Source organism: Neofelis nebulosa, chromosome 9 (assembly GCF_028018385.1).
Source record: "Neofelis nebulosa isolate mNeoNeb1 chromosome 9, mNeoNeb1.pri, whole genome shotgun sequence".
Taxonomy (NCBI): Eukaryota; Metazoa; Chordata; class Mammalia; order Carnivora; family Felidae; genus Neofelis; species Neofelis nebulosa.
In genome coordinates this window covers 35,360,819-35,383,393 of record NC_080790.1, presented here as the reverse complement: position 1 = coordinate 35,383,393, position 22,575 = coordinate 35,360,819, and the positions used below count along the sequence as shown (strand labels likewise).

The following is a 22,575-nucleotide window of genomic DNA, read 5'->3' as shown; positions in this document are numbered from 1 at the left end:
AAAGTGCCTGACCTCAAGGAGCTTTCATTCTAGAGAAGCTTCCACTTCTATTTACTAGACAGAAGACAAGCAAAATAAAGTGGCCAACTATTTGTCAGCAATGAATGCTGAATGACTAAATGCAGATTATAGTCTATGTCCCCACAGCTACTGAAATAATGAGAGTTCACAATTAACAACACACTTGGAGTTTCAACACAGAGTTGGCTCAGGAGTTTCCTCTTTGCTGTTCTCTGTTCAATTCCATTTACCAGTGAAAGCCTATTGTATAAACTTGGCCTGATGGCAAATTACGATTTCTTTCTGGCATTGGTACTGTAACTCTTAGGTGATACCTCTCCGCCACCCCAGAAGAAATCACTTAACTCCGTGTGCACTGAGGTCCCTATTCTGTAACAGGGCTATTATTTACACTTCTAACCTGTGCCAGCAATGTGTTTTCAAGACAATTCGTTTTTTAAAACATATTTTAAACAAGACAGAATGCATTTTTCTTCTTAAAGTTTGCAGCTGAAAACATACACAACTAAAAGTGGTGATTTATAATGACTAAGATTTCTAAGGGTGTATAATAATATTCAATTTTAAAAAATCTACTATATATAGATAGAAGTGATGGCCCCTTAAATCAAATGACTGGTATCAGAAGGCTTCCCCCCAAATATGAAAATTTCTGACATTTAAACCCGGGCTAAATATATGTGTTAAAAAAGAGCTAATACAAATTCACAATTGAGCTGCCTTAAGCAAACACAATTTTAGTTGTTCAATTGAATTTTGAATGTTATTTGACTGAATAAATCACTGATCTTCATTATAACTGTAAAAGGAGAACAAGTGTGCAAAGACTCAATGAATATAGATGTGTGAATCACTTTAATTAGTTCTGCAAATTCAAGTACCTACAGGTTAATTCTCAGGTGACCAACGAGGTCAATGCGACCATTTGAATAAACTTACTCTAAGACAAACATACCAAAAAAAGTTTTTAAAGCTGCATTATATGAAACTGCCCTTTAATCTAATACCAAAACCTCTCTTCCCTCATCTGTATTCCAGATTCTACCCCTAGTGCCCTCCTGAGAATTTTGTACATTCAATTCTCTTTCCTGGACCCTACTCATGGTCATGTAAACCTATTTCTCCTACTTCAAAAACTCCCGGGGCGCCTGGGTGGCTAAGTTGGTTAAGCATCCAACTTCAGCTCAGGTCATGATCTCACGGTTCATGAGTTCAAGCCCTGTGTCGGGCTCTGTGCTGACAACTCAGAGCCTGGAGCCTGCTTTGGATTCTGTGCCTCCCTCTCTCTCTGCCCCTCCCTGCCCCCCTTGCTCTCTCTCAAAAATAAACATTAAAAAAACAAAACAATCAAAAAAACCTGTTACTCTTTTCCAACCAGCCCCTCAAAGAGTTCTCTCAACTGACCTTTCCAGCCAGTTTCGTTGAGTGCTGCTAGTCCTGTCTGCAGTTCCTTAGTTCATACGCAGTCTTCACCATTACATTATAGATGACCAGTGACCTACCTCCATGTTGCTAAATTCCCAGGCTATTTTTCATCAACATCTGACATAATTAATTAATCTCTTTCCCTCCTTGAAATACACTCCTCTCTCAGCTTTTGTCATAATGCACACACCTTGCTGTCCTACTTTATTGAAATTCTGGATTTCCTCAAGCTTGGTCCAAGACCCTTTTATCTTATTCTTCCTCCGAATAAAGCTCATCCATGGTTTCAAACACAATATTATATGCTGATGGAGCTCAAATTTCTATCTCTAGCGCAAAACTCTCCCCTGAGCTTAAGACCAATATATCCGACATCATATTCAACACCTCCTTTTGGGATAGAGCAAATTCAGAATGACCTAACTTGCTTCTCTGCCAGCGTCTTAGCTTGGCGAAGAACACAGTAACCCACCTTGTTGTACTGGCCAGAAATCTGGGACTCTAGCTTGATATTTCCCCTCTGCCCCTCCATAGAAGTCAATCACCTCCAAGTGGTAGACCATTTCCAGGGCCACAACCCCAGGTCAAGCTACTGTCATCTTTCTTCTCTAAGAACTTCAAAATTGGTCTCCTTACATCCACTATTACCCCCCTTCCCCAAACCGTTTTCCAAAATATAGCCAGTGATCTTAAAGTACAAATTTGGTCATGACACTTTCCTGTTTAAAATCCATTTCCACTGTTCATCAGATGGGTAAACCCTGGCCCCTGCCTCCCATACCTCACCAGTCTCTTTATAAAAGCTCTACTGCCTTTCTCTCGGCTCCTAAACTATGTTCTGCCCCTTCCAATCTCAGGATCCCCTTGACCTGGAAAGCCTGTACCAACTGGTTAATTCTTCCTCCTCCTCCAGAGTTCATTCAAACTCACTTCCACAAGGAATCTTGCCTGTCAGCATCAACAGAGTCTGGTCCCCTGGTGTAAATTCTCATAAAAGCTATTCTATTCTTCTCCATTACAGTACTTGTCACACTAGGCAACTGTTTGGCATCTGTCTTCCCCACACTAGAATGAAGCCTGTCTTCTTAACCTTTCTATCTCTAGTACTGAACAAAGTGCTCTGCATATAGAAGCCTGCCAGGCTCAAAAGAATGATAGCATAACGTAATTCTCAATCTATTATTTGTTTCAAAATACTCGATTTCACAGTTAATTGTGAAATTCGTCAAAGGACTCAGATTCTTATCCAACTCACTGTAACTTCATACCTTCTATTTAGATAAAGATTTATGTAACTTTTTTTCAAGTTATGACTAGAAACTGTCGTGATCTTCAAAAACCATTCACTTAGATCAGGTTGGCACTGTAAATATTTTAAGTACCGTGGGTATTACAATTTCTGTCAAAACCACTGAACGCTGCCACTGAAGCACAAAAGCAGACATAAACAACACATAAATGAATGAGTATGGGTGTGTTCCAACCACACTTTCTTTACAAAAACAGGCGTCGGGTCAGATATGGCCTGCAGACTAGAGCGTGCTGGCCTTTGACTTAAATTGAGACTCCCACAAAGTCAATGCAAAACATAACAGAAACAATTATCTGGGTTAGTAGGTGAAAACTGGCTAAACGTACTTTTCCTTTGCTGTGACAGCACCACAACGCACAAGAAAGCTGCCACACTTGTCTCTGAAAATCTGACACATGAATCATAACACTGTTCTCTTTGGGGAGTCGCTCTTTTACCAATTACTCAAATAAAATATCCTAAAATACTGGAAACTACTGCAGAAGGGACATTACCTCTCTGAATAAAAATTATGAATCCTGTCAATTACATGTTATCTGCCTTGAGATAAAAAAAATCATTAAAAAAAATCACAATTCATGGTCTATGAGGCCTCATGTATATATATAAATATGTATTAATATATCAAAATTCAATAAACAAAATGCTATGTATAAGACTACACTAAACACAGAGTGAGAAAAATCTTGGAGCAGTAGATAGCACTTTGAGAAAATTTCATTTTAAACCCCAAAGACCCTAGTATAGCACTAGGTGCTTGATAAACCAAATTTTCCTGAACAAATGAACAACGAACTCTAAAGATCTCAAAAAAAAAAAAAAAAAATTACAATTCATTTAAAATGTAGCAAATGAAAAGCAAACTGGCATTCATTTTGATATGATAGTGATTTCTAAGCCCCCAAAATAATGATGATAGAACACCAGCCATGTGAGACAGCTGACATCTATTCATTACTCATCCAACAAAGTATGGTTCTTACTGCTTTCTCTCACCCTTCTCCCAAGCAAACACTGTAAAATCCTCCACCAAATCAACACCCTCAAAAAGGCAATGTGAACTACCCATCCCCCAAAACTCCGTTCCATAACATAGTTTCAAAAGCTGCTTAGCTTTCTGAAACACATTTGTTTCAAGTAATAGAGTTTCACAGGTTAGTTTTCTGATGCTTTCCCTGCAACGTTCCTAGAAGTATACTGTGGGTATTTTATTTTCCCTTTAGTCCTTTTGTCTCCTTGGGGTTTCACCCATCAGCCAATTTTCTTTCTAAAAAAAAGAAAAAAATCACTGTCGTGGTATAATGGAAAGCAAGTCTCATGCTTTGTAGTGGAAGAAAATAAGATACACAAAGAAATCCGAATTTAGCTGAAACTGACCACAATTACATATTTTGTTTTGATAGAATTAATACCATGACAAATATTTAAAAAGATTTCCATTACTTACTAAGTTGGGATATACACTTGTTTCAGTTTACTCTCAGCTTCTGCTGCCTTTAGACGTTTCTAATTCAAAAGACAGATAAAATATTTTACGTACAAGGCTAATAATTATTGCCACTTCATTGTCTTAGAAAATTCACATGAAAATGAAATATTAAAACATCGTTCGCACAAATTGCCATTTTAAGAAGGGCCTTTCCCTTCCTGTGCACGTTAAACTGCAGTGTTCTGTAAGACAACTGACTAGATTCCGAGGTTCAGACTGCAAGTATTAATAACATTTGAGACATAGGTTTTAAAAATAAAGCTGTAAACAAGTGAAGTTTCCACTGCTCCCTGAGTGAGTAAACAGGGCTCACAAGTAACCATTTTTACTTTTCAAATTTAGTTTCTACTTTCTTTACAGCCCTTCTGGGAGAAACACACACACTCTGCTTTAAAAAATTTTTTTTTGGAAAAATGATTAGTTTCCAAGGTCCATGCAAAAGAAAGAGACAACTCTCCCAAGTACAATTAAATAAACATTTATCCTCAAATGTTAAGAGATACGCAATAAACTTTAAAGCTGGCTGAACTCACATCAGATTTTAAAAGCCAAATGTAGGTAAAGGAATAGGGGAAAGATTATGTAATCATTTCCAGAAAATGATCAACACAGTAAATGAATATAAGCAAGGAAGGAAAAAAAATACATGTTGTAGATATCCAAAAAGAAGACAAAACAGAATGTAAGGCATTCATCCACTTTCTCAATGAGGAGAAAAAAAAAAAACAAAACATTTAAGGCGACAACTTAAAATTTTTAGAGACAGAGTAGAAATTTTTGGAAATAATTTAATTCAAAAACCACTTTTCAACCACTCATGATGCCATCATCTCCACCACCTTTAAGGGACTTTTTTTGCCCTGAAAAATTCAAGTTTCCAGAGCACATGGTCTTCACTTCTACCTATGTTGTTTAAAATAAGCACTTTTGTATTATGATGTTGACACCAGAAATTTTTCAATAAGCCATGGGTATCTCTTCATTATTCATGACCTCGACAACTCACTATGATCATTTAGTATCCAACACTTGTCACTGTATGATCACATAACTTAGGGAAAATAATGTCTGTGTTAAATATATTTGCTCCTTTCTTTACCACCTCTAACCTATGACTAGAAGAATCTAAAAACAAGTATTGACTGAAGTCACTAAGGAAAATGTACCTTTCCCCCAAAGTAATAGTACTCAAAATAAGTAATTTAGAGATTTACCTCAACTTGGAACATTAAGGAAAGACTCAAATTAAAAGATTCCCTGCTTTTAGAAATAATTTTGGAGAAAAACTTATGCATACTACCAGACCATCAAACTAGTAAGACTAACAGTTAAGGTCAAAGATGTATATATGACACAAATGTCATCTAAGGAGGTTTTCAGAAGATCTTTTAAAATATCTCAAACTGGGAGCGCCTGGGTGGCTCAGTCGGTTAAGCGTCCGACTTCAGCTCAGGTCATGATCTCACAGTGAGTTCGAGCCCCGCATCAGGCTCTGTGCTGACAGCTCAGAGCCTGGAGCCCGCGTCAGATTCTGTGTCTCCTCCTCTCTCTGCCCTTCCCCAGCTCATGCTCTGTCTCTCTCTGTCTCAAAAAGAAATAAAAACACACAAAAAAAATTTTTTTTAAATATATCAAACTATATGGTTGATGGCATTGATCTGAATTTCTAATACTTCATAAAATGACCTCACATCTTAGGCCATTCCTATCAACTATACTCAGAAAGAGACAAAGCACCAGGCACCTGCAAGGATAATACTGCCTCTCTAGTGGTTATCTCCCCTTGTCATCCTTCCAAAATATTTATCATAGTGACTTTGAAGTCAGAAAATACTAGAACTAAAATCTTAAAACAACATCTTAAGGATGTTAAAAACAGTATAGGAAAGAGAAAGCCAACAAATTTAAAATTAAGTGTATTGCTAAGAAATACTAAGATATAGGGGCGCCCGGGTGGCTTGGTCGGTTAAGCGTCCGACTTCGGCTCAGGTCATGATCTCACGGTCCGTGAGTTCGAGCCCCGTGTCGGGCTCTGTGCTGACAGCTCAGAGCCTGGAGCCTGTTTCAGATTCTGTGTCTCCCTCTCTCTCTGCTCCTCCCCTGTTCATGCTCTGTCTCTCTCTGTCTCAAAAATAAATAAACGTTAAAAAAAAAAAATACTAAGATCTAAAAAGAAAGCTCACTTTAATGCAATAGTATTGGTAGCAGTATGAAGAAAATTACCTGCTGCACATATCGGTCAGTAGTTTTCCACATGTAATAATATTCAATGATGCTAGTCAATGATTTCCAAGGGAGCTGAAAAAATTTTAACATGATAATGAAAACAAGGCATTACTGTAGGAACGGCTTTCTTTTTTAAGTCACGTTTTAAAAAATAATGAGGCAAATATCCACACAGAAGATTCACTCTAGGAGCAGTATTTGAGAAAACTAAAGTTAATTCTTAGCAAAGTGTACCCCAAACAAGTTACATTCAGTCAGAAACTCTAAAACAACACAGTCTATTTCTCAGCTCCCATTTTGTTACAGATGATAAACATTACGACTGATAATATTTCAGGACCTATTCAGGAAAGTTATTCTCGGGCTACAGGTGGCACTGAAGTAGCACAATGTTTAGAAATGACATTTAAATAGATTTAGCCCAAGTTACTTTAACTTCCAAAGATGCCAGCTACAACTGGGTGTCGTTTGGTCTCTGCAGTAACCGTTCTCATCTTTTCCAAAACTGCTTTATTTTCACCTATTTTGTTACAAATAAAATAAAACCTAAGCCTCTGAAAGAGTACACAGTTGAGTGTAGTCTTGCATTTGAAAAACAGGAAGCTTTACCATAATTATTCAAAACTGGCCAAATGAACGCCCACTAAGGAGACCCACAGCCAAAGAATATATTCAGGAATATGTCAGTATATTCCCTCTGTAAAGGGAAATCTGTCAGTCATCCCAGATGCACATGGGAATAGATCAAACCTTCAAGCGAATGACTGTCAACGGTCACAGTTTGTAGCGGTTGCATCAGATTCTACAGATAGGTGACTCAGCACTCTCTCTGACTTCTAGCTAACTTGCCCTAATGCACCATCGGGATTAGAGAATCAAAACAGTACTTCCCAGACCCCACTGCAGCTGGAGGTCTGCTTGAAATCCATGTGTACAATATCCACACTATTCTTTAATCACCTCAACATTTCACTCACCTGTTTGCTATGAAAAGAAAACAGATGGGAGTTTTGAGAAAGGAAATTATTTTAAGCTTAACTGGGTAGCAACTCCAACAGCAGTTACGAATGTGGTCTCTTTAAAGGACCCAATCAGCACAGCCACTGGCATGTGCGTTGCAGCTAAAGCAAACAGTTTTCTACAACCCAACAAGCAATCTAATGGGAGTTGAAAGTGTCTGAGGGATGGGGCAAGACCTCACATGGCAAGACCTCACAAGGCAAGACCTCAGAGGACAGTCACGGGCACAGTCCCCTAGGGCTTCAAGCAAGCTAAGACCTCTTCATCTGCTAACTATTCTTCACCTGAGAAACACCCCTGGCGTTCATTTATTTACCTGGAAGCCTGAGAAAAGGAAACCAAGTGACTATGCAACCTGAGCTTCATCATCAGCCAGATTTTATCTGAGCCATCAAGTCCTAATCAGCTGTGCTCAGCACCACCACTCTCTTATCAAGAAGTATAGCCCTGAAGGCACAAATGACATGTCCCAGTGTGTCTACTCCTGTTGCAGTATCATTTCTCCCTCAACTCTCATGGCTCCACAGGAGTTCCCTATGACCTGTCAAGTGAGAAGGAAAAAAATCTGAATGTGGCAGATGGCTTTGCATGATATACCGGCATGAGCCAGAATTCTGCTGCAGCATTTTGGCCCCGAGCAGGGGTGGCTCTAAAGCACAGTGAAGAAGAAAGATCCTTTAAAAGGGCAGGGCATTAGAGTCACCATCTGGTTTCCTAGTCTGAGTTGAAGGAAAGCTGGCCAGAGGTACTAATCCATACCCACTCAGGGAGAGTGGTTATCTACCTGTCACAATGATCAGGGAGGGACTTGAAAGGAAGCAGATTAGAAGGTTGGTAACAATGAGGCTTAGGAAAGAGGTTTGTGGGACAGACACTTCTTGATGGGCCTAAGTGTGAGGATCTTTATATCCCCATGTTTATCAAAGGCTCCTTCTGGAGAGGAGGGTCTCTTAACATCAAGAGGGCAAGATGATCTCTAGGGTTATCAGCCAGCCTGTTTCCCTAGCCACAACAATGATTGTTCAAAGGACACATCAACAAAATGGACACAGAGGCAAGCAGATTACATATGGGTACCCCTACATGGACATCCTCTCACCAAATTTGATCTGATTACTCCAGGTGTCCAATCTGCAAGGAACAATGTACACTGGGCTTCCAACATGGCACCATTCCTGGTAACATGTCAGTTACATTAGACTCTCAGCATCCTGGAATGAACAGACATCTTGTTCTTGTTGAATAGACAATTATTCTAAATATGATTTGCCTTTTCTGCCTGTAATGCATTGGCTAGCAATACCAACCACAGACTAATGAATGACTTATTCTCACAGAACAGCTTCTAACTCAGGGCTCAGAACCCTCAGGAATAAAGGTTTGGGTTATGCTACCAAGTTGAGAACTCTGGTCATCAAAGGTACTAAGGAGAGCACATTGGGGGAATTTGATTTTGAATGCCAATGAAGGCCTCAGGATGAGTTTCAGAAAAGAGAAAGGAAGACTAAAGAAGCTATCTATATTGCCTTCCTTGTTTATCATAATTATTTTCCTTCAGCAGCCCAATTCCATTTTTTTTTTTTTTTTTTAAGAGAGTGAATGAGTTGGGGATGAGGGGCAGAGGGACGAAGAGAGAGGGAGAGGGAGGGAGAATCCCAAGCAGGCCCTAAGCTAGATAATGTCATTCCCACCTTAAAAATGAGAAGAAAACACCCAGATAACCTACAAAACCATACCGATTCTTGAGCTAATGTTACAAGACAATCAACTGAACTGGATTCCAAAGTCACTCAGTACTCAAAGACTAGACTCATGAGCTACTTTTACTTTGGCAAAGCACCAATAAATAAATAAATAAATAAATAAATAAATAAATAAAGATAACAAATAAAAACAAAGTAAGAAGAAAACAGCCAAAAATTTACCAAATTATTAAAGGTCAACAGTGAGCTAGGACAACTGTTGTAGCATCTATGGGATCTCTAGACACTAGGGGAATCCATCCACATTTGCCACGGGTCTCCATCAGGTGTTCATCAGAAAGATCTGGGCCAGAGCAGGAAACCTGAGAAAGCCCCTGTTGGCAGTGATGTAATTTGCACTTGATCTTAGCTAAAAGGCCGAGAAGTGGTGGTGGTGATGTAATTTGAATCTACACAAATAAATGAAGAGGAGCAGAAGTGATAACATTTTTAAAAATAAATAACAATACATAAATAAACATGGGGGAAAAATATTTTTAAAAATCTCTTTAAAAAGATCACAGTCTAAAGCCAAAAAAGTTATAATTCACTGTGGGATTTAGAACATAGCCAGAATTATATATGACAAAAAAAGCACAAGAATGGGAGGGAGGAACTGGAAATATATTGTCACATGGTTCTTCCTCTTCTTTTTTAAGTAAGCTCTACACCCAATATGGGTCTTGGAGCTTGAACTCACGACCTAGAGATTAAGAGTCACATGCTCTATGGATGGAACCAACCAGGCATCCCAATCACATGGTTCTTATAATCTATGTGACCTAAGTGAGTTTGATTGAAGACAGACTGTAGGACATTAAAGATGTATACTGTAAACCACTACAAAAATAAAAGTTTAATTGGTAGGTCACTAGTAGAAATAAAACTGGAATAAAAAAATTAATTTAAGGGGCACCTGGGTGGCTCAGTGGGTTAGGCATCCAACTTCACCTTAGGTCACGATCTCACAGTTAGTGGGTTCTAGCCCTGTGTCGGGCTCTGTGCTGACAGCTCAGAGCCTGGAGTCTGCTTCGAATTCTGTGTCTCTCTCTCTATTTCTGTCCTTCCCCCAACTGTGTTCTGTCTCTCAAAAACAAACATAAAAAAATTTTTTTTAATTAATTTTAAAAAGGGGAAAAGAACAAAGAACAATGGGACAAATGGAAAATTAATGGGAAGATGACTGGTTTAAACCAAAACTTGTAATATTGATAATTACATTAAAGGTAAATGGTCTAAACAATCCAAGTAAAAGGTAAAGACTGTTAGACTGGTTTAAAAAAAAAAAAAGATCCTATTGTATTCAGTCTACAAAAAGCCCACTTCGAACATAAGTAAGACACAAATAAAGTGATGGAAACAACATATACCATGTAATCAACAGAATAAAGCTGGAGGGGTTATATTAATAGACCTCACCATAAGGAATATTACCATGGATAAAGAGGCATGATGTAAAGACAAAAGGGTCAATTCATTATGAGAACATAACAGTCCTCAATGTATGTACCTAATAACAGAGATTCAACATAATTAAAGCAAAAACCTATTGTAACTGAAAAGAAAAACAGAAAAATTCACAAGCATAGCTAGAGGCTTTCAATACTACTCTCTCAACAGAACAGGTAGACAGAAAATCAGTAAGGCTCCAGAAGACTTGAACACCATCAATAAATCTGACCTAAGTAGCATTTATAGAACATTCCACCAAATAGCAAAATATCTCTTCTTTTCAAGAGCACATGGAACATTCACCATAGTAAGACCATATACAGGATGAGAATCACATCTCAAAAATGTAAAATTTGATTTTTTTTACAAAGTATGTTTTCTGATCACAACAGAATTAAACTAGACTTCAGTAACAAAAATATGTGAAAAAGATGCAAATACGTGGAACTTACCTCTAAATAATCCATGAGCCAAAGAAGAAAATCAGAAAGAAAAACAAAAAATACTGATGCAATGAAAATGAAAACACAACTTATCAAAACGTGGAGACAGGCCCTGTAGTAGTTGGGCCTGCTGACGTTGAGACAGGAGCACTGAAGAAACTCTCCCACATTCCAGGCCCCACATTAAGCATAGGTAAGAATTTGATGTCTGTGAATGTTCAGATCACCTCCTATTTATTGCTTCAGTGAGGGGAGGAACCTGCCCCTCAAAACAGTATCAGATGGCCAGGACGTACAACACACGACACTGAAGACAAAACAGAGGAGTCTGACTGGTTTATTAGTCACAGATACTCACAGTCCAGGGGAAGATGACACCATGTAGGGCCACAGCGAGTCACTAGGGGCTGCGGAAGTGAGGTTCTGTGTAACAAGAGGGTGAGGTGTGCCCTGGTTCTGAAGAGAGTTCCCAGGGGAAGATGTGACTGGCCTGTCTCAGTAATTCTGCAGGCTAGCAGGGAAGTGAAACCCATGAGGTTGAAGGCTGCGGGGGAGCTAGAACTGGGCAGGTGGGGAGTCTTTCCTGCTGGTGAAGGATATATTTGGCAAAAGGAGTGGAACTCACAGTGAAGTTTTTGTGGCCCAGTGAGGCTCAAAGATATCAAGGCGGCACATGAAATTTTTGGTTAGGCCTTCCAATACAGCGGTACCCTGAAGGTAAACAGAACAACCAACAAATCCAAACCTGGTCCAACTACAGATTAGATTAATGTATTAAAGGACTGGGTTAAAAAGGTAAGACAGCACACATGAATAGATAAGGATTTAAACAGAGAAAAGCATAAAAAAGAAAACATAGGGGCGCCTGGGTGGCTCGGTCGGCTGAGTGTCCGACTTCGGCTCAGGTCATGATCTCACACTCCGTGAGTTCGAGCCCCGCATCGGGCTCTGTGCTGACAGCTCAGAGCCTGAAGCCTGTTTCAGATTCTGTGTCTCCCTCTCTCTGTGACCCTCCCCCATTCATGCTCTGTCTCTCTCTGTCTCAAAAATAAATAAAAACGTTTAAAAAAAAAATTAAAAAAAAAAAAAAAGAAAGAAAACATAAATGTTAGCAAAATATGCTAACATATTTGAAGAATTCCTTTAAGAAGTTTATCAGTATACTGGACATGGCAGAGAAAATTAGTGCACTGAAAAATAGATCAATCTAAATTATAAATTATACAAACTAATACACAAAGAGTAAACCTTAGTTCTCAGAAATTCATTAAAATAATTACAAAGAAAAATATACCCAGGTGCATTGTAGTAATAATAAAACTGCTATTAAACAAACAAACAAAACCCAAAACTGAAGGTAAAGACAAAATCTTGAGCACAAAGAAAAAGAAACATTCACATACGTAAGAACTTCTCATCAGAAACTACGTAAGCCAGATAGAGATACACCTTTAGAGCACTGAAAGAGAAAAAGAAAAAAAAATGAATTCTACAAAGAATACCATTTTTGGGGTGTCTGGGTGGCTCAGTCAGTTAAGCATTCGACTTTGGCTCAGGTCATGATTTCACAGTTTTTAAGTTCGAGCCCCACGTCGGGCTCTGCTGACAGCTCAGAGCCTGGAGCCTGCTTTGGATTCTGTGTCTCCCTCTCTCTCTCTCTCTCTGCCCCTCTCCCGCTCACACTCAGTCTCTCTCTCTCTCTCTCTCTCTCTCTCTCTCTCAAAAATAAACAAACATAAAAAAAAAAAAGAAAAAGAATAACATTTTTGTTAAAGAGGACAGGAAGACAATTTTAAGATAAGGCTAAAATCACTGTCAGCTAAGTACACTCTCAACAAATGATTACAAGAAAAGTTTCAACCTTAAAAAGATACTAGGAAAAGACAAAGCACTTCAGCACAAAGCAAGCTGAAGAAAGGAAATGACAAACATAAAAGTGGAAGTTAATGAAACAAACAAACAACAACAAAAATCAAGCAAGCAAAAAACTGGTTCTTTGCAAAGGTCAAAAACATCGATTAAGTCCTTGCTGGACTGATGAGGAAAACTACCAGTATCAGGAATGTGAGGGGGCATCACTACAGATCCATCCCACAGATCTTCGAAGGATAATATGAAATTAGGAACCACTTTAGAACAATAACCACTTTATAACATTTTATGACAGGAGACATCTGTCTTTGTATCCCACAGCTATGGACAATGAAAACAGCCCTGGGAGGATCAGAGTTAAATAAGAAGCTATGGCAACACAGTGGCGCAAAAGATGAAGAATAACCACAGAAAAAGGATCACCAGGGAGGTAGGCTTAGCTGAGACACCTGGAACCGGCTAAGAACAAAGAAGAAGGGTAAAGGCTATCAGTGTAAGTGGGTGCCAGTGTGGTCCACAGTGGCCCGCTCTGCAGAGGAGCCTGGCAGCCACTGCCACTGAGGATCTCGAGGACCTCAACAGCCTTCATGACAGCTGCAGACTCCCTGCCATGTGCACAGCTGAGGACTCTGTAGTATTTGTTGGCGTGGACTCCAGCAGCCTATTCTGCAGAGGAAACTGACGGCTTCTGCCACTGAGGTAACCAACAGCCACTGCTGATACTGACTTCCTAGGGAGGGAGATGCTGCTCCACCCCTCCCAGATGCTGCTGTGTCCCCACCCCAGGAACAGGGCTGCCAGCCCCCATCTCCAACCCTGTGCATATCCGGGACCCCAGAACTCTGGCCGCTCCACATGCACCCACACTTCAGACCTTGGTTCCATGGTGGTTCTGCATGTGTTCACCTCTTGGTCACCGACACTGCAGGCTAGCCAGCACACCAGACCCCAGGCTGCTGTCACTCTGGGAGCATACATGCTCCGCTCCTGGTTCTGACCCAAGCTGATCCAGGCACCACTGCCATGGCAAAGGTACCCTGAAGCCAGATCCAATGCCAAGAGGGATCCCTTCGGCAATGACACACCCCATGGGGGAGAAAGAGATCAGGAGATCCCCAGCAGCCTTCACTGCCACTGCAGACACCCAGAGAATGGGCCGTTGAGGACCCCTGCAATCTCAACCGACAACTGACCTCAGCAGATGGAACTGAATGTACACTATGCTGATGGGCCTTCCCAAGAGCTGGAACCATCATACACAAGCTTCCCACACCCTTGTATCCACGGCAGGCGAAGGTCTCTCCCTCCCCACTAAAACCAGTCTGTAAAGTCTGGTAGAGGTGACTGATCAATCAAATGCACAAACATCAGCACAAAGCTATAAGAAATACGAAGTTAAGGAAGCATGACATCACCGAAGAAACACAGTAATCTTCCAGCAACTGACCCCAAAGAAATGGAGAGCTATGATTTCCTGATAATAATTTCAAAATCACGGTTTTAAGGAAGCTCAGTGAGCTACAGGAAAATACAGATGAAAGGGCGGGCCTATGCCGGCCGTCTCCATCTTGTTCTGTGTCCTTCACCTTGACCACACCTCCTCCCCTTGAGCAACCCCCCCCCCCCCCCCACCTGCCTAACAGGACTCGGACCCTTCACCAGCCAATCAGCTGAGGCCACAGCCATTACCTCACCAACTGCCCCTAGGCCCCAATAAAACCTTTGTCCTTTTGAAACTCGCTCTCTCTCCCTGGTATCTCACAGCTGCGTCGGTGCAGGTAGGAGATTGAGCTCGAGCTAGCTCGAATAAAGGCTCTTTTGCTTTTACATCGGACTCGGCTCCCTAGTGTAGTGGTCTTTGGGGATCACGAATTCTGGGCATAACAACAGATAGAACTGAAATCAGGACATAGACCCCAATACCAGGAAAACAATACACAAAATAAGTTCAACAGAGAGAAAGAAATCATAAAACAAACAAACACAAGTTCTAAAACTGAAGAATACAATGAGAAATGTAAGATGGAACATCAATAATGGACATTTGTGAACTCAAAAACAGGTCATTAGAAATTATCCAGTCAGAGTGAAACGAAGAAAAATGAAGGAAAAAGAGTATATCTAGTCAGTAGAAGGAAGGAAACAATAAAGGTCAAAGCAGAAATAAATGAAGTATAAACTAGAAAAACAAAAGATCAATGAAACTAAGAGTTCTTTTTTTGGAAAGATAAAACCAAACTGACAAACTTTAACGAGTCTAAAAAAAGAGAGAGAAGACTGAAATAAATAAAATCAGAAAGGAGAATCAGAGGAGACGTTATACCTGATACTGCAGAAATAAGAAGGAATATAAGAGACTGCTATTCACAATTATACACCAACGAACTGGATAATCTAGAAAGGATAATTATCCTAGGAAGTTATCAATGGACTTCTCAAATAGAAATTTCCCCATTTCAAAGAGATTAAAAGCTTAATTAAAGAGAGCAATTCCAAACATACAAGGACAAAAGGAAGTACATAAAAGTAGGCCAGATTATCTAGTATTTAAAATGCAAGTGAGAGGGGCGCCTGGGTGGCGCAGTCGGTTAAGCGTCCGACTTCAGCCAGGTCACGATCTCGCGGTCTGTGAGTTCGAGCCCCGCGTCGGGCTCTGGGCTGATGGCTCGGAGCCTGGAGCCTGTTTCCGATTCTGTGTCTCCCTCTCTCTCTGCCCCTCCCCCGCTCATGCTCTGTCTCTCTCTGTCCCAAAAATAAATAAAAAACGTTGAAAAAAAAAAATTAAAAAAAAAAATAAAATGCAAGTGAGAAACTATGTATCATTAAGAGGAGTCAAGGACGGACCCATAAAGCAAATTTTCCATACTGCTTGCTACAGGTTGTTTCCATATTAAAGGACCACATCAAACTCAGGCTCAACAATTAGTAAGATAACTAGAAAAATATAGAAGGTCCAAAGGAGAGCAACAAACTTAAAGCAGACCTCAGAAATATTTTGTGCAAATGGTTAGAAAAGCCATCCATATTTTAAACTTGGAATTCAGAGCCTCCTGATCCCAGGTTTTATAACTGCTTCCCAGAACAAATGTCAATTTCTCTCTCTGCAAGACTAGCCTTCATTCTATGTTGAGCGGATAAACATTACTATGTTGCAAGCTTGCTAAATGAAAACTTTAAGGTTTACCAGCTTTTTAACAAAGATAAAATATTCCCATCCAACATTTTAGGTGCAGTTTTCTACTTACAAAGTCTTGACGTATGTCATTGAAGTCTTTGCCATATTTTTCCAGTGCCTCTTCAAATAAACTAGCTTCAGAAGCTGACCACTCTTCCATTTCATCTCTGCATAAAACAGGCCCTCCAAGCGGTACTAAGACACTAATTGCACTGCTTAAATCATAGCTGTGCCTATACAATGTATCCATAGCATGAAACTAAAGAAAACAAACAAAATGGAGAGAAAAGATCAGTCAGAAATGCAAACTTGCCAGATTATTTAAGAACAGGAATACTAAAATGCATGATGCACTGAATTAACACTAATATACCTAAGTGTTTATTTTTTTTTTTTAATTTTTTTTTCAACGTTTTTTATTTATTTTTGGGACAGAGAGAGACAGAGCATGAACGGGGGAGGGGCAGAGAGAGAGGGAGACACAGAATCGGAAACAGGCTCCAGGCTCCGAGCCATCAGCCCAGAGCCTGACGCGGGGCTCGAACTCACGGACCGCGAGATCGTGACCTGGCTGAAGTCGGACGCTTAACCGACTGCGCCACCCAGGCGCCCCAAGTGTTTATTTTTTAAGTAACAAAATTAAGAAAACATTTAAAAAACAGATTACCTATTTAAAATGTCATTTACTGATTTAAGAAAATGTTGATTTATAAGGTGTGTATTTAAAAAAATGCATTCATTTGTTACAGTAACCTAACCATGAAAATCCAGGGCCTCCGGGCACAGGTATTAACTGGGAAGCCAGTAAGTTTCACCATCCTTTCAGTTAAAAGTGCCAGAATCACTTCACCTATTATACAGGGTTGTCACAGCCTTCCTTGACAAGGGAATAATAGATTATGTATCAGACAGAGAAAAAATATTCCCAGGTTGGATTAAGACAATGATGCACTAAGAACGAGAGTTACAGAAAACAATGGAATTGAGAATCAGGGCGACGAAACAAAACTACACATCCATGTTACACAAACAAAACAAAACACATATCCATGTAAAAACAGTAACTGGTTGAGATCTTCTAAGACCAAGAACAGATGACTAGGCTTGCTTGAATCAGCTAGGCTGGCATGGGTTTCCTACATATTTCAGGAGAGAATGATATAAAGAGCAATTTGAAACGAGGAAAAGATAGATTAGGATAATATACCTGTTTTTTTGCAAAAGTACCTTGGGTCTGGCTTATTTAAAACACATTCTTCTTCCCATCAGAAGCTGTGAAGAAACTTAGGTTCCAAAACTTTAAAGTTTGAAAAACCTGTGATGGTATTTCTACTGGAGAACCAGAAATTCATTAACATATACACACATTTGTATATGTGGAAGGAAAACTGCAGAACAGGGTGACTGGCTCTGCTGTGTCTGGATAAGCATGGAGGTGTGGCCCAGAATTGGTCGGCAAGGTGACCAAATCCTTACCAAGTGAGGACTAGTTCTATTAAACTTTCTAACTTATGGGGGCACCTGGGTGACTCAGTCGGTTTAGCGTCTGACTTTGGCTCAGGTCATGATCTCACGGTTCGTGAGTTCAAGCCCCACATCTGGCTCTGCGCTGACAGCTCAGAGACTGCAGCCTGCTTCGGATTCTGTGTCTCCCCCTCTCTCTGCCCCTTACGCCCACTCACGCGCGCGCGCTCTCTCTCTCTCTCTCTCAAAACTAAACATTAAAAAAAAAATTTTTTTTTAAACTTTCTACCATATGAAAGCCAAGTCCTGCACCTTGTACACAGTATCTACCGATATTAAAATTTTCACAAATGGGGATAGTATCACATCCATGTGGCAACATGTCTCTTAAAATTTAACTGGTGAGTTCCCTACTACTCATACAGGAGTATAAAATAAACTCAAATATCAACAAACACCTGTTAAAGAGAAAAAATCACTGGCTACAGTATGCATTAAAAGACCTATTTATACTGTGATACATTAAGACACTGAATATGAATTTGTTGACAGAACTAAAGGTGGGATTCAGGACATACAGACATGTTTAAGGTACAGTACCTAACTGCTTTAATAAGGATTAACATCTCTCTTAAATAAATCACTGGATTCTACAAAACAAAAGCAAGCAGGAATCTCATTATCTGTTCCTTAGTCATAATCACAGCTAGGACCACTGATCACGTATAGTCTTTTGCTGTATGTGTCACAATCATGGAATAACTTCAATTTTTAAGTGAATTTCTTCTCACCTTTCCACAACAACGGTTACAAAAATGTTAGAATTTTTGATCTTTGGATCTTTACTCTTTGTGCTCTGCAAACTTCATAATCAACGAAACCCCACTTTTCTAACTAAACTTCTCACTTGACAGACTCATCAGTTTCACTGTACTGTGCACTGTTAAATAAGTTTACATCATTCTTGAAATTATTTAGTTCCTAGATAAGTGATCTACAAAAATGAAAGCAAAGTTCAATAGCATGCAGGGATCCCTTCAATTAATAATATATTACTATAAACAGTTATTTTTGAAACTAAATTTACAATGGATAACAAAACTGAAGATTAAATGGTATTCAAAATCAATAATTATACAAATTAACTCTGCTGCTGACATTCCTCAAGAGGTAGTAGTTCTTATAATTAACAGGTACTCTGAAACCCAAAGTCACAAGACTAAATGAGTGTTTCTCAGCTGATATTATAGCAGCCACTCAAAGCATAAAAGGATCTTTGTTCTTTTGTTCACGCGAGGTGATGAAAAGGCTTCTCTTACAGGCACTTTTACAAATGATGATAGGCTATTATCTCACAGAGTTTCAAAGAACCAAAGTAACATCACAGGCTTTATAAGTGATTATGACCCAAATCTGAAGCGAATAGATTGTTTTAATGATTCTGTTCCTCACGGAGTGTGTGTTACTGGACACCGAAGTAAGCAATGGCTTTCGGAAGACTAACCCCTGCACTGTCACAAATCAAGTGGAAAGAATGGGTCCAACTTATAGGCAACTGGAGGCTATGAAACCCCCAGAGTCCAATTTGAAACGCAGCCCGGAGGAGAGCGCTGTCATGATCAGTATGTGTAGAAAAAAAATCTACATCCCATCAGACGTATGCACTATGGAATTCCCAGGGAATAATTTTATTTAAATTGATGACCAAATTCATAAAGGAAACCAGAGGACCACATTATGGGATAGAAGTCCATATTAACTCCATCTTTCTGACACACATAGGAGGCTCCTTCTGAATGGACTTTTACGGAGTTCAACATCACGCTAAAAAGCTGTAAGCAAAACACAGAATCTACCTGCTATAACATAACAGACAACATCAAGTGAAGACTCTCAGAAATAGGCTAACACAAGACATAGGAGTCTGACATCTGACTCACGGTTTATCAGTAAGATAACAACAATTCCAAGAGCTAGACATGTAAGAGAACACACTGGAAGATTCCATTTATATGAACTTTGAGAAAAGTAACAATCAGTGGTGAGAGAAGTCAGAATAATGATTCCCTCAGAAGGAGGGGGCAATCTGACTGGGAAGAGGCATGAGGGAATCTTTTGGGATTCTGGTAAAGTTCTTTAGATCTGGGTGGTCGATTACATGAATGTATACATATACACAAGTTTGCAAACGATGCACCTGAGTGTACTGAATACACTTTACTGTGTATACGCCTCAATTTAAAGTAACACAAAGAATTTAAGGAGTAAATGTAAAACAACAGAAAGTCTTCCCTCCAGATAAATACAAAGATACCGTGTTTTCAATAGAGATACAGATACACACAAGATCCATTCAAATCTAAATTTAAAAAATCATAAGAACTCAGCACAAGCTGTTCTCTCTGCCAAATAGTGGTGAAGGTGTTGTCATATTTCATCTCATTCATAACAGATGGAGATGACAAACAGAAGTATTTTCGGAGGAAGACTGACAACGAAAGCTCGGCAGTGAAATTCTCATCCTTCGCTCATTAAGTACAATCACACAACGGTAGACTGGATTATTATTCAGCAAATATTCACTCCCTCCCCTGGGCCTTCACAGAAGAGGAGTCTTCCACTCCACTGATGTGGAGCCTGGCCACGTGACCTGACTGGCAGATAAGATGTTCAAGATACGTGACAGAACAGAGCCCTGGCATGTGTTTGCATATCTAGGTTTGCCCTCTTGAGCTACTGGCTTTTGTCACCAGAGGAGGAGATACACATGGAGCAGATCTGGACTCACACTGTAGTTTGGCACCTAAATTGGCCCAGTCTAGTTCAGCAGAATCCTAGACAATCTGCAAAGGAGTATATAAGAAATTAATGCTTGTTGTTATAAGCCCCTGAAATACTAGGCAGTGTAACAGATACTGTGTTTTTCCTTTTGAGAGTTAAGAACTTACTCACTCCGTGCTAGATGTGCTATCAGCAGACACCCTCAGCTGTCACCTTTGGAATGATTTCAATTCAAGAAAGAATCATCACCCAAGATCATGCCCTTTTCCTGGCACAGTCTTTATCCGATGATGCAGGAGTATACAGGCTCAGCCTGTCACCCAGATTTGGGACAACTCTTCGAAGTGTCCCGTGGAGTCGGCGGAGGCTTCAGGTATCATAGCCCACCTTCTTCCTCAGTTCAATCCTGCCTCCATCCCTCCTCTTCCACAGTTTTTTTTTTTTCTTAAATTTTTTAATGTTTATTTTTGAGAGAGAGAGAGAGAGAGAGAGAGAGAGAACGAACGAACAGGGGAGGGGCAGAGGGAGAGGGAGACACAGAATCTGAAGCAGGCTCTAGGCTCTGAGCTGTCAGCACAGAGTCCGACGTGGGGCTCGAACTCACAAAACAGGAGATCATGACCTGAGCCAAAGTTGGACGTTTAACCAACTGAGCCACCAGGCACCCCCCACAGGTTTTGATTCCTAATAAATTTCCTACATACAAATCTCTATCTTAGCCTGTTTCTCAGAAACCCAGCATGTAACATGTAGCTTTATTTTGACAACAGCTAACTGATATACATACATATTCAATCCTAACTATTGATTTGGTCAGAATGTTACAAAAACTTTGCATGTGTACCTCCAGCACAAATTATAGCATTCAGGACACTAAATCTATTTCAAAATTAATGAGCATATGGTTTTTCCCAAGCAGAAGGTGAATATAAACTCTCAGGAGTAAACCACAAACCATGATCAAGGCAAAACATTTCATATATATGTAAAAGAGAAGTATGCCATGCATTCTCAAGTTTTGCTTCAATGCACAGTATTCAAAACAAAATCCCTCATTCATCATCAAATTTGTTAAGACTTAGCTGTCATTCACTCAAATCAATCTACAGGACACCCTGAGTCATGTCCTCATGTGTATTCAGACCTTTTGATTATCACAAGAAAGCTACGGGGCTAGTAAGCCACTGTAACCCCATGGCCCTAAATGTCCTTTCCATGAGCAGAACTGAAAATTCTTCCCCCCCTGGCTCTGATTCTAGACACAAACCAGACAAATACAGTAAAACCTTGGATTGTGAGTAACTGGTTCTACGCGTGTTCTGCAAGACAAGAAAACATTTCTAATAAATTTTAACTTGATCAACGAACATTGTCTTGCAAAATGAGTAGTACATGATGCTGAATGTCACACAATCACAACTGGGCCAATGGTTCTTTCTTCCCTCTCTCTCTCTCTCTCGCTCTGTCTCTCTCTCTGCAGGATTGTGGATGATTGTCTCCCGTGCTTGGATGCTTGGTCTCAGGCCACAGTGTTTGGCAGAAAGCAGTGATTTTTCAGAACATTGGAAGGTGCCCACAGCTGGCAACAGTGTATTTTTTGTCACTTCAAAGCACCTCTGGACAGTCCTTTGCTTTTCCATCCAAGAGTAAGCTTAGCAATGCCATGCTTCTTTCTAGGTCAGGCCACCTGCAGATATAGACCCTTTCCTCTGCTGCCTTATTGCCAGTCACATTAAATACAGTATATGACAAGAGAGTATTCATACTGTACTGCAGTCAACATCCGTTAGTGATAGTGAAAGTCGTCCTACACAATAACCTCCCCTCTTGTCTTCCTCATCAGCCACGAAGGTTTTCAAAGGTAAGTATAGGCTAATTTGTTTATTCTTCTTTATATTTTATCTTTTCTTTATAATTTTGTAATGATTACAGTAGTGTAATCATTTTTATATGAATATTTTGGGGTTGTGGAATGAATCATCTGAGTTTCCATTATTCCTTATAGGGAAATTCATTTTGATATACAAGTGCTTTGGATTACAAGCCTGTTTCTGGAATGAATTATGCTCACAAACCAAGGGTTTACTGTAAAACAACTATGTGAGGACACTGAAGAACAACCAATGCAAGCAAGGGGAGACTAAAATAATTTA

At 39.8% G+C, this 22,575-nt stretch overlaps 1 protein-coding gene across 10 annotated transcripts in view; it reads right to left on the bottom strand.

Annotated features, from left to right (window-relative positions):
- Nucleotides 1-22,575, bottom strand: part of MTA3 (metastasis associated 1 family member 3) — a 226,089-nt gene that overhangs the window by 39,223 nt on the left and 164,291 nt on the right. For 8 of the 10 annotated variants that reach the window (XR_009248394.1, XM_058683177.1, XM_058683174.1 and 5 more), the window contains 3 exons: nt 16,248-16,436; nt 6,471-6,545; nt 4,206-4,264 (listed from right to left, as the gene is read on the bottom strand). Coding sequence is in view for 9 of the 10 variants with exons in the window: in XM_058683177.1 (XP_058539160.1) it covers nt 4,206-4,264; nt 6,471-6,545; nt 16,248-16,436 (323 nt within the window). In the remaining variant the exon portion in view is untranslated. The remainder of the gene's footprint in view (nt 1-4,205; nt 4,265-6,470; nt 6,546-16,247; nt 16,437-22,575) is intronic. The other 2 variants (XM_058683180.1, XM_058683182.1) reach the window with 1 other exon arrangement.